Consider the following 12360-nt stretch of genomic DNA (forward strand, 5'->3'; position numbering starts at 1 on the left):
AGACCAGTGTTGAACAGCAATGCAGGGATTTGAAAGGGCTTTTGCTTATTTTGATTTTATTAAATGGTTTTATTTACATTTTGTTGGAATTATCACAAATTTTTAAATCGCTTAAGCTAAATTATATGAAATAACTAGAAAAATATGACATGTTCTATTTATAAAATATATAGTATAAAGAGTTGCAACAAACAAGTAAATTGCAACATTTTGGCACAATTTTCTCTACATAAATATTATGTGCTCTGAGTTCATCTTCTATGCTTGTAATACAGTTTGATTGGCAAGTCCGTTGGGGTATGCAATAAAAGCTAAGCAGTTGAAGCTATAACACAAGAGAAGAAAATTATTACAGGATGTGGAGAAATGTAGTTTTTGTTTGATGGAAAGAGGTCGTGTAAAAATTATAATAAAAAGAAAAAGTACTGAAATGATGTATACCCTAGCCTATTAGAAGCCCTATAACTAACATAAAACTAGAAAATACGGGCTTTATTACATAATTGAGCTATACTTGCAAAAGCGCCAAACGGTCTGCTGTTGCAGGTGTTGTACTTATAAGAAATACAGAGGCTGATGTGAGTATTTGAAGCCATAAACATCCGCGAACAATTTTATGTAAATCAATAATAGAGTAACCAAAGCACTGATAGAAAAAGTAGCATATCCATTTAACTGCCTCATTTAACTCAGAATTGAAGTACAAATAGTGCAGCGTTCGTTCACTTGACTTTAACCAACTGTGGAGCATAAATCACCATTAATTAAGTGGAACTCACTTCGCGTACAGCTGCGATGTTGTTGTTTCAAAACAAGGGTGTGCCAAGTGAATTGTGGGGCGCCTGGCCTGGCCTGGTCTGGCTCGGCCTGGAGGAGGCATATGTATAACGAGAAAGCTACCAGCCACACACAACCACGTACTTGAGATGAAAATAAAAGTTGAGCAATTAGATGAAGACGTCAGACGAAAGAGAAATACTTACCGCTTGTTCTAACGCGCAAGCCACTGTTAATACTCTTAGGTTAATAGGTAAATGCGCTAAAGGCTACCACACGCTACACTTGTGGAACGGATTCATAGGCGTGCCGGCGGCACAATGAAACTCCCGCGCAAAATCATATGAGTTGGATAATGTGCCAATGACCCGATATCGGCCCGGACTATGTATGGCCGTATTTAGTTTATTTCGTATAGCCTCAGGACGCATAGCGCCGCACCACACTTGGCCAAAGTTTAGGAAGAACAATTGCGGCCCAGTCATATTAAGGCCCGGAAGACGCTCCTCCCCAGCCTCCTGTGGATGTTCGTTCAGCCAGCGTTTGTAGGCATGGAATGCCTGTCTCAGGCCACCGTTATCTGCAATATTTTCACCTAAAAGCAACACATATTAGCTTATTTACTGTAATATTCTGAAATTTTCGAACAGAGTTCAGTGCTGTTGGTACCTATACTAACCTTGTGTGCTTTCGCCATTGAGGGCTATGCCCACCTCTTCAACCGTATAGTTACTATATTGTGCAATAATGCAGCGGGCACGCTCATCGAATCCGCGAATGGAGGCATCGGTCCACCATTTGTGTATATTGCCATTGCTGTCGAATAGCCTGCCCTTGTCATCGAATCCGTGCGTCAGCTCATGGCCAATGACTACACCGATTCCACCGAAATTCAGTGACTTGGGAAAGTGACGATGGTAGAATGGTGGCTGCAATATGCCCGCTGGAAACATTATTTGATTCTTGTTGCGACTGTAGTAGGCGTTCACGATAGCCGGCGCCGTTTGCCAGTTGGTCTTATTGACACGTTCATGAAGCTTTGACTGCTCCGTCCTCGCTGTGTGCAGCAGCACGTTCAGAGTGTTCTCGAAATATTTATCTGGATGAATCTCAATGCCAGCATACTTTTCGTTGAGCTCGCCAGCATTGAGTATAAAGTCGGGATAGCCAATTTTTAATGACATAGCATTTACCTTCTCCTCGGCTAGCTGTTTGGTGGCATGATCGAGCCAATCAGTGGTCTTGAGTATGTCGCGGAATGCCTGTTGGAGCTCGTGGGTCATCCGAAGCGTATCCCGTTTGCTATTATCATCAAAGTATCGGCTGACGAACATGGACCCCACGGCCATTCCCATGTTGGTGTTTACCTGGTTAAAGAAACGAGCAGCAGATGAAATAAAATATTATCGATTCACATTACATTATTATTCAGTTATACTTGTACTTATAAAATTTGTTGTTGATTATTGTTACAGAAGGTGAACACGGTTGGTACTAAATTAGTTCAATTTTTTACGGCTATACTGAAAGTTGCTACTTAGGGTCAAGAGTTTCCCTACACTGGACTGAAGAATTTAAATTATTAAAAGTACGAGTAAGTCTTAAGCACATTCCTTTAATGAATTCTTGGTGGTGATGAATGCTAATATGGGTTTAAATTTTTAATAATTCTAGAAAAGTTTTGGATTATAATTCTGAACTAATATATGCACTTAATTAGTAGTAGTAAGGATATTTATATTTAACTGACCTGTGATATGCACACCTTCCAGCGTTGTGGGCTCTCTTCGCGCCCAAAAAGCGCATGATAGAAGCTCTGCTTGATGTCATCGAAGCGATCGTCCACATTGTTGATGCGATGGCGCACAAAGCGCCACATCATATAGTTGGCTACGGTCCGCGGCTCGGTTTCGGCGATCAGTGCCACCAGTTGTTTCATATATTCGATAGCATAGATGACCACCTCCTCCCCATCGCGCACTTCACGATTCTGCAGCGTGCTCAGGTATCCAGCCCAATTGATTTGGGGTACGGTGCTATGTAGTTGTTGCAAGGACATGCGCTTGTATAGTTTGGTGACATTGAGACGCTGCTCTGCAGGCGCTGTGATCCGGGCCAGCTGTGTTTCAAAGGCAATCATTTCGGTGGCTGTACGCAAGGCGTCGGACTTCGCTGCGCCCAACTTGTGCATGACCTCGGACATATAACGCTGGTAGGCTAGCAGATATTTGGCATTGCTGTGCTGTAGGAAGTACTCGCGTGTGGGCAGCCCCAAGCCCGTTTGATCAAATTGTATGATGTTCTCCTCAGAGTTCTTAATGTCGGCTCCAACCCATTGAACTATCAGTATATCATTGTTATAGCGTCGTAATGTGGCCGCCAATTGCAGCCAATTGAAGTTGGCGTCGGTCCATTTACTATCCAGAACGGGCCAACCTCCTAGATCCCGGATGAGCTTGTGAAGGGGCTCCAGACCGCGACGACTTAGCAGCTCGTTGTTCACACAGGATTTGTAGAGGTTTTTTGCTTTTACTTGCGCATCGTATTTGGGCTTGGCATATTCGTTGGTGCTCGCTGTTTCCGAGGAATGGTGTACATGCTCCTCCTTGTTTTGCTTTTCCTTGTCCTTCTCCTTCAGCAAATCTTCATCCTTGGGTTTGTCACGTGGCGTTTCAATAAGTCGCTTCCGTTTTGTGCCATTCGTGCGTCGCTTGTACCGCACCAGTACTCGATTGAGAATGTTACGTCGACGCACGATGTGTTTACGCAGTTGCTCGGCCTCTGTCTCCTGTTCCGCTTTCTCCGCCGCCGCGGTCTTCTCCTCTGTAGGCCCCTCATGCTCACTCAACTTAAAAAGATTGTTGCGTATTTCTGTCTGTTCCAACTGGTTCTTGCGCGCCTCGGAGGGAGCTGTAGTCTTTTCGAGTAGATTGCGCAGTACAAGGTCAAGACTTTCGCGTAACATTTCGAAGGTGTCAAAACCTGCCTTGTCCTTCGGTATGGGATGCAATTTCTCCCAATTTCCACAGGCGTATTTGTAGAAGTCAACGCAAGGATCAACCTTAAGGTCCATGTAACGTTGCATGGTCTTGGCTTGTGCTTGTCGTATGCCTTCTCGAGTGCCCTGCTCATTCCAAAAAGACTGCAGTGCGGCAGTAGTTTCCAATATTTGTGACTCCAAGTCCTCCATACTGTCTTCACCTTGATCATCTGCCTCGGAAGCTTCGCGTATTATCCGCACACCCACATTACGTCTTTCCCGTTCACGAGCCTCTTCCCAATCCTTCAGTCTCCAAGCCCAATAATGTGGGGTCTCTAGGTAACGACGTGGTATGGCTTTTTTGTGATTCGTGTAAAATTCGCGTTTTACGTCGCCGTCGTCGTCAATATCTCCCTCCGAAACAGCACCAGTTTCTAGATCATTGGCTTTGTGTGCCGAATTGGCGACAGTATCCAAGCATTCTTGTGGAAGAGCGTTCACACTGTGTGGCAGGAAGGACGTGCGCGCATCCTTCATAAGCTCACGTTCCTCCAGCTCCAGCGTCTCACCATTGGCATAACGAAAGGACAGACAACGCTTGGCTCGTTCCGCTGCATGCGTCTCCAGCTGCGATCGCTTCGCCTGTGGCACCAGGAATTCATCATTGATCAGTTCATTATAAGTCTCGCCCTCGGGCAGCAGTGACTCGTAGTCATCCAAATAGCTGGGCACGACTAGGTTGGCCGACTGACGACCATTTTTATTCAACTGCAGTGCAGTAAGCATGCTGTCCATTCGTATCAACAGCACCAACACCAGCAGCAATGGCAGCAGAATCACTGGAAGTAATAGTAAAATTTTGCAACAAGTCAGACCGGGACACCATTGTAGGCGACCCGTTTGTTCGTTGACGCCCAGGCCCAGCTTAACACTGGACCTACAAGTCTGTGGTTTCGATCTGTGCACCTCTGGCAACGGATATGCAATCTCCGTCCTTTCTGAGCTCATTTTGTCACGGGCGCGGCACGGATAATATGCAGACTAATATGTTTACCGACGTGGTGAGGTTTATTAGCTAGTGAGTGGCCTTTATACTTTAATTAAACGCAATTTTCACACGACGCAGTAGTCGACTCGAGCACTGGAAGCTGTCGAGTTATGTGAGCATCAAGCCTGGAGCGCCGATCGTACGGGCGCATCATACGCGAGCGCATTTCGTACTGAAAGATCCAACTAACTCACATGTGGCCAGTGGATGCCAATAGCAGCGCTGGCCAAACCGTGCCTCAAGTTAAGCAGGGGGCTGCGAGGGAGCAGCTCGGAGCAATTCACGGCAATCACGGCGTGCGACAAACAATTGAGCGATGAGGCAAGCGAGCCACAGACAGACACAAACGCACTATGAAAAGCCCTACCCGTTGCCTCTGTCCCATGCTCAGAGTTTATTTTCGTTTTCAGTTTGGTTTGGATTCCAGCCCGAGCTTTATTAGCTCGATGTGGCGGCGCTATACTGAATGAAATAAAACGGCGGAGCAGCGGCGGTCATTTAATGTCGCCGACAAGCATATGAGTGGGCTTGGCAGGGCAGACACGATAATGCATATGCATGGGCTGTTTGATATACACTGATTATCAGACATCTACACTCAATGGGTAATGAACATTTTATGTTAGTCTTGAAGGGCTCTTCTGGCAAATTCGATTTTAAGTGCCGTTGAGTTTGTTAATAACAAGCCTAAATGTCTTTGCCTTTAAAATAGTTTAAGATACACAATTAATTTATTACTTAAACAAATTATTGAGTAAATATTAGATATGGAGTCGACCTATATGCTGTAATACTGTTCCATAAAACAACTAGACTAGGGTGGGATAGTATTAAATATTCTTATCTTCATATTTATGGGTGATATGTCGTCTCTGGACTACTTTAAAACTACTTACTATAGAAGACAGCAAAGTTGTTTCCAACGTTCGTCTTATTTAGCGGCCCATTTGGAACCATTTATGAATTGATTTAAATCTATTTTGGCAACCTTTAAAATTCAAATGCTGTTGCCGTCTTGCTATAAACTTTGGCAAGACAAAATAGTATATCAAAAATAACCTTGGATAGGGCTTCATGTATCTTTCCACTTCTATAGATATCATGAATGGACAACAGATTTTAGCTACATTGCATTAAATTACAATGGACTTTAAAAAAAATACAACAAGTATTTCCTGTGCTTATCGCGCATTATATTTGTAAATGAGTTTAACATTATTGTTAAACGCAACATAATATAGAAATATATACCAGGATGCCCTTGTAACTAAATTAGAATTCGCTTTTGTATGCTTTTCTCCTTTAAAATCAATAATGATATGCCTTTTTGGCACAAAGAGCGTAAAGATCTGTTTTAAGAGTAAACCAAATCCAAATAAAAAGTCCAAAACTTGTTTGTTTACAACAAATTTGTCATTTTATTGTTATTTGGGGTCTGTAAAATAACTGACTTCTCTAGACCACTTTTATTTGTTTAGCCGATTTGTTATTTGTAATATATATTTATTATATTTATATATTTGATATTCGACAGCATCGGGTAGTCACCAAGTAGCAGATCTACTCCAAATTTTCACAAACGTATTGCCCAAAAGGTCTTATATGTAGTATGAGTCACATTATAATCTTGGAAACCCCAATGAATTAGTTTGCGAGAGAAAAATATAGCCTGTAGTTAACAAACGGCCCTCGCGTCGAACTGTTATCACATATTATGTTTTGATCTTTCGGTTTTTATATACTCTTTTATTTATCAAACTATCAAACGAACTGTGAAGTCAATATTGATATATTGTGAGCGTTGCAGTTGATTGACCCTGGTCTTATCTATTTTTAAATGATACAATTCGTTAAGCATTGAACTAGGTTGTTACTCGTAGGGAGCTTATATGAAGAGCGTTTTGAAGTTGTGACCTAATAACCTCATTTGGTTTAGGAACCAAGCACTTCCGTTTGCCTTAATGCACACTAAACTCAATGTGTTTGTGTGCTCCACAGCACATGATTCCAATAAGCAGCAGGCAGTAGCACAATAACAAGAACGTTCAGAAATTAGTGTCATTATCACAGCGAAGCAGTGACAACCAACCTGGGCGCCCACAAACAAACGCACCCAACGACCTCCGTTTGAGTTCAACACCAAATTGAGTTTAAATTAAGTCAATTTAATTTAATTCCACAAAACAATTGTAATAAAAACATGAACTCAGCATGCCGGCATTAGATATACATATGTACATATGTTTGTATCGATGTTTTGATGCGCTGCCCATTAAACGATATAGTACGTATAGTCTGGCTATAAAGTCAAACGGAATTCTGACAGATTTTCAAAGATTATTCTAAAGGTGATATTTTAAAGCAATGATTTATGGAAGAGCTTTTCTTCTTAAAAATTTGATTTGAAATTTGTTGAAATTTTTTTTATTTAGTTACTCAAAATGGTGTCGGAGAGGTTCATTATTTGTTCATTCGACACTATGTAAGCCTATGTAAGCCACTTGTATGCTATTTGAAAATTTGATTGCAAAACATATCTAGCCTAATGATTATACTATACTTTTTTAGCTCGTAATGGATTGATATAGGGGAAAATATTTGACAATCATCTTAGTAGGTTAAGAATTTGTTTAATAAGGTGACTAAAGCAAATCTAGTAGAAGTTTTGTGTGGAGTGTCACCTCAGGTCATCGGCGTTCTATATCATAGACCTAGCAATGATCTATACAAGAACAACTCTTAGAACCATTAAGGGTTTTGGAGGATTTTTCAGTTAAATATAAAATACACTCATATAATTTTGGAAGAAAGCAGCGTGTTTGAAATCGGGTTTGCCAAACGCAGGCAATTATTCAATCTATATTATTATGTAAATGAATAAGTTAACGATTTTTGAAAAGCCAAGTGCAAACTTATAACAAACAATTACCGCCCAAAATAGCCATGTACTCGTAAAAGTATTGATTTCATGCGCTTTGTGGAAGAAATTGTTGTTTACCGAGCAAAACCGAAATGGTCTGCATAACACGCAATGTACTTGATATGAACAATATTATTGTTCGGCTTTTATTTTTAGGCTCGTCACATAGTGGCTATGGATTCTCTGGAAGTGTCAACTCATATTGACGCACACCTTGTCATTGTCCACTGTGTTGGTCATCATTTTATGGCTGCGTGAACGCTACGACTACCCAGAACCAGGGCAATAACAACAATACTCGTAGTTGGGGAAGCGTGTGTGTTGTTAGGTATGGGGGAGGCATTAGGTAAGGTTAGTATTACAAGATTATGAGGGTAATTGCTGACATGCGATGGCATCTAATATGCCCACGTCCATGACTACAAGTATAAGCATGAGCCAGCAATTGGCAAGCATAACTGCCCAATAGGCGCGCTTGAACATTGGAACAGAAATGATGGATACATACGTATGTGAAATGGGAGATTTGAAAGTGCTTCAATCTGAATCTTTTGAAAAGGCGACTTCAACAACGTATTATGATAACATATTATATTTTGACATCTTTGTTGATCATACTATATATCTTTGAATGTGTTATAGTAACAGCTCTTTTTTGTGGTTTATCTATGAGTTCGAAACATTAAGTGTTTGTTATAGATTTAAGAATATCAACTAAGAATAACAGCTATTTTGTACTGGACAAATTTATAATTACTTTGAACTAGTATTTATAGTTAACATTAAACTTAAGCTCCATTATTATTCTTATTGTTTCTAAAATGCGCTGTAAAGATCTAAGTTGTTGCCAAGAATGAGGGTTTGCGGCCCAGAGTGCTCTTCAAACTTTGTACGCACGAGTATGTAAGGTCTTGCGGCCATTTCAGCTTCATGAACAACACACGCGCGTCAAACATAGTATATAAATAGATGTAGGTGTGTGTGTGGGTGGCTCATGTGGCGAATTTAGTTTATGCCTTGCGCTGACCCTGCTTGCTTACCCGCTGGCCTGCTGTATACATACGTGTATATTGTTCTTGTTACTGTTCTTGTCGTCGCTCGGAATTGCCCGTTGGCTTATATGCAAATTTAAGCCTTAAACCTTTTAATTAGTGACTATGACCGAGATTGGTAAACATGCCCATTTATCAGCACATGTCTATAGGTAAGTAAGTAAGTACATAGGTTGGATTTCGTTGTTGTTGTTCTTGTGCTCGTGTTAGTGTTCGCCTGCCATGGCATTTGATGCTGCAAATTGCATTTGCAAGTGTTTACATAATTACCCATTTGCTGGCATCTAATTTAATTTTCCATCTTGTTATTTGTTTGTTTGTGTTAGTGCTCGTGCTCTTGATCTTTAGTTCAAGTTCGCAGCAGTTGCATGTGAAATGACCTAATGATATCAATTGTTAAAATACACGTTCGGCAAAGGTAGATGAACGTTGACAATATGCCAGAATATACAGGTACATACATACAAGTATAACTCTCGTGTGTTTTGGTTAATGAATACGAGTATGTGACGACATTAATTCATTTATGAATGAATGAATGGATGCGGAATTGCGTTGATTTAAGGCGCACATAGCAGTTATATAAAAAAATACTTATACTATATATGTATATACGAGTATATTGAACATACATATAGTATAAATCAGGTCATTTTAATAATGAGCTGGGCTATCAACAGTTCAGATCAGTGCTGTAGATCAGAACGGTCCGAAGCGTGTCGTCATGATGGGTAATGCCCCGAAATCAATGGCGTTAAGGCAAACAGAAACAATAAGAACAAGTAGAGAAGCTAAAGTTGAGTGTCTCGACTTTGAAATGCACTGTACAGTTGTGTAGAATAATTATAGAAAATTTAAAAACTTTAAGAAATGGGGAACAAGTAAAGAAATTGTAATTTTACAAACACTTTTTTGATCGATTATTGCTCCTTGGGTATTTGAACTCACAAAAAGGGTGCACTTGTATAACGGCACATTAACATAGGAAATGTGTCTATGTGACTCTATGCATGTATCTGTGCAAAGAAGCAACAAGAATAACAACTGCGGGCACAGCTTTGGCAGATATTACATATATGGCTTTAGCTTCCTTTCAAATCGACGTATCATCGCATATGGACACAATTTGTTTCAATGTACAGTTAGATTTCGTATTTCTTCGCTATTACTGTCGTGATATTTAAAAAAATATTTTGTGTCGAAATTCCTATAATTTTTTATTGCTTATGAAGATAAGATTAATCGTATTGGAGATGCTTTTTCAACACAGGTAACTTCTTTAGAAAATGAACGAGTTTTAGGAATGAAGTCGTAAACTGCGGCAGTAGAACTTGAAATCAAATACATTGAGGATTTCATTTAATTATTTTTTTTAACCGTCATGGGCGTTATCGCTAGAGCTCTATAGATTGGAGTAATAGTTAAACAAAACAACCTTGAGTAGGTAATCGAAACAATCTTTCATAACTCTGTCTTTGAATGGAAGAATTTTCTAGCTAAACAGAATTGTGAGTTCTTGGCGTATTCCAAAACGGAAAGTATTAATTGCTTGGAGCATATAATTACTTTAATACCCTGCCTTACATATTTGTATACCAAGCCGCTTTTTGCCGGCGGAAGTAAACAATCCCTTTAAAAAGTCCTACGAATTTAAATGAGTTCAGTCAAGTTCAATCGAATGCGTGAGACAATGAGATTTCGATTACGATACGTTAAACGAGTTTGAGTTTGAACTGCACATTTTGATATACCTATGTAGTCGTATTCAGAAAACACATCTGTAAACCGGTCGAACGCGTATGTGAGGTGAATAATTGCACTTCAATTTCTTATGCCATTCAACTTTGCTACACAGTTTAGAGTCGCAACTTCAGGTGCACAATAGAAACCGGGGTACTTGGGCTTTTTGGCCATATTTGATTTGGAACGGAACTCACTGTTGTTTGTCATCGTTGGCGGTGGTTGTGCACTTTGATTTTCACTTCATGCCACTGGTGAGTGCGTTAAAAATTTTCCTTAAAGTGGCGGAATGTTGTGCGCCCTTTGAGCGTTGTTGTCGTATTGAAACTGACTTGAGCATCGATTTTAAAAAATGATTTTGCGTTCTAAGCAAGCTCCGGCTTTACTCGTTATCTCGTTTGATGACGTCGAGTCGGAAGCGCCGACGCGTCGCAGACGTTCTGCTGACTTCTCCGGCGACTTATACAAGCAGCTGGAAGACGTGTGGTCTGTTGTTGGCGCAGTTGTTGCCACTGAAAATGTTGCAGTTTGGCTAAGTGGGCTTTACACTTTGACGGCACTAATTTTAATTGCGTTGGGATGCTTCAGACCGTTAATTAGTAATGAGTAAGGCACGAAAACGTTCCCTTTTCGTTTTGCATCTGTCTTTAAAGGCACACTCACCTGATGGCTGGCTAGCGGCGATAGCAGAAAGTTTTCATTTTGTAATTAAGTGATGTATTTATCAAAGGCAGGTGGATTGAGAGTAATGGTTCAGTTGATTGATTTTTTTTTCGAAAAAACGCTACAAATTTGCTTAAGAGCTGTTCGAACTAAATTACTTTTGCATCAGTGTAAATCACCAAAATTTCAATGGAGTTCTAAGACACCAAGTACCTGAAAAAGTTAGATGATTGCTCTGACAATTCTTGCTGTACTCTTCCAGTTAAAAGCAAGAATGATTTCTGAAAATTTCGCATGGATACAAAGTTATTGGGGAAGCATTATTTATGGCATATATAACATATTCTTATGGTTATTAAACGAAAAGGAAATTATTAACCTTCGCTTGTTGAAGTTTTTTTTTTTCATTTTTAGACTAATTGTCTTACAAAGCTTACAATAATCAATGAGAATGGACGCCAAAATAATGCTCTATTAAAAATCTTCTAACTTTTAACATGGCACTGTGTACTAAATTTCGTAATATATTATTGCTCATGCGATTTGTTATTTTTGTGTCGTAATTTTGTGTGGATATATATATTATCTATACTAATATTATAAAGAGAAAAGATTTGATTGTTTGTATGTTTGTTTGAATTGAAAAGGCTCCGAATCTACTAGACCGATTGGATTTTTTCACTGTTGGGAAGCTACACTATCGACGGTTAACATGGGCTATATTATATTGGCAAAAAAGAATGGAATCTTTACTTCTGGACTGCCGCCACATGAATTGACGGTAAAATTCGGAATTGCAATCATGCTTTTGAGAAATGAAAGCCTTCCAAGCATGTGCAATGGGACGAGGCTGCTTATTAAGGAATTGCAGGACAATTTAAGTGTAGCAACTATTATCAACGGCCCAGCAACTGGCCAACTAGCTCATATAACGAAGATACCGATGATCCCATTTGATCATTTATATGACTTTAATTTCCGGTAGTGCCAAGGCCAATCCTTCGAATTAGTAGGGATCGACATACGAAAGCAATGTTTTACGGTATGTTGACCTATCACGGGTCGGAGCTCCTGAAAATCAATTTATTTTTCTACCACAAAATAAAACATCAAATATCTTTTACAGAAAACCTCTGACCTAATAACGAAAAAATCTAAAAACGAATAAAAAATGTTTAAA

At 39.8% G+C, this 12360-nt stretch overlaps 1 protein-coding gene across 3 annotated transcripts; it reads right to left on the reverse strand.

The window, feature by feature from the left end:
- Positions 1-28: 28 nt before the first annotated feature.
- Positions 29-10977, reverse strand: LOC115620289 (neprilysin-4). 3 transcript variants are annotated; one of them, XM_030513466.1, is made up of 6 exons: positions 10715-10977; positions 2528-4596; positions 1457-2144; positions 984-1372; positions 780-920; positions 29-325 (listed from the first exon to the last, which is right to left on the reverse strand). In XM_030513466.1, exons 1-4 carry the CDS (start codon positions 10725-10727, stop codon positions 1047-1049), a joined length of 3096 nt encoding a protein of 1031 aa, XP_030369326.1. In that variant the 5' UTR covers positions 10728-10977; the 3' UTR covers positions 29-325; positions 780-920; positions 984-1046. The 3 variants fall into 3 exon arrangements, with proteins under 3 accessions (XP_030369326.1, XP_030369324.1, XP_030369325.1); XM_030513464.1 differs by lacking the exon at positions 10715-10977 and having other exon boundaries at positions 2528-4955; XM_030513465.1 differs by lacking the exons at positions 780-920; positions 10715-10977 and having other exon boundaries at positions 2528-4956.
- Positions 10978-12360: the final 1383 nt, after the last annotated feature.

The sequence above is a fragment of the Scaptodrosophila lebanonensis genome, unplaced genomic scaffold (genome assembly GCF_003285725.1).
Source record: "Scaptodrosophila lebanonensis strain 11010-0011.00,11010-0021.00 unplaced genomic scaffold, SlebRS2 tig00000024-arrow-pilon, whole genome shotgun sequence".
NCBI lineage: Eukaryota > Metazoa > Arthropoda > Insecta > Diptera > Drosophilidae > Scaptodrosophila > Scaptodrosophila lebanonensis.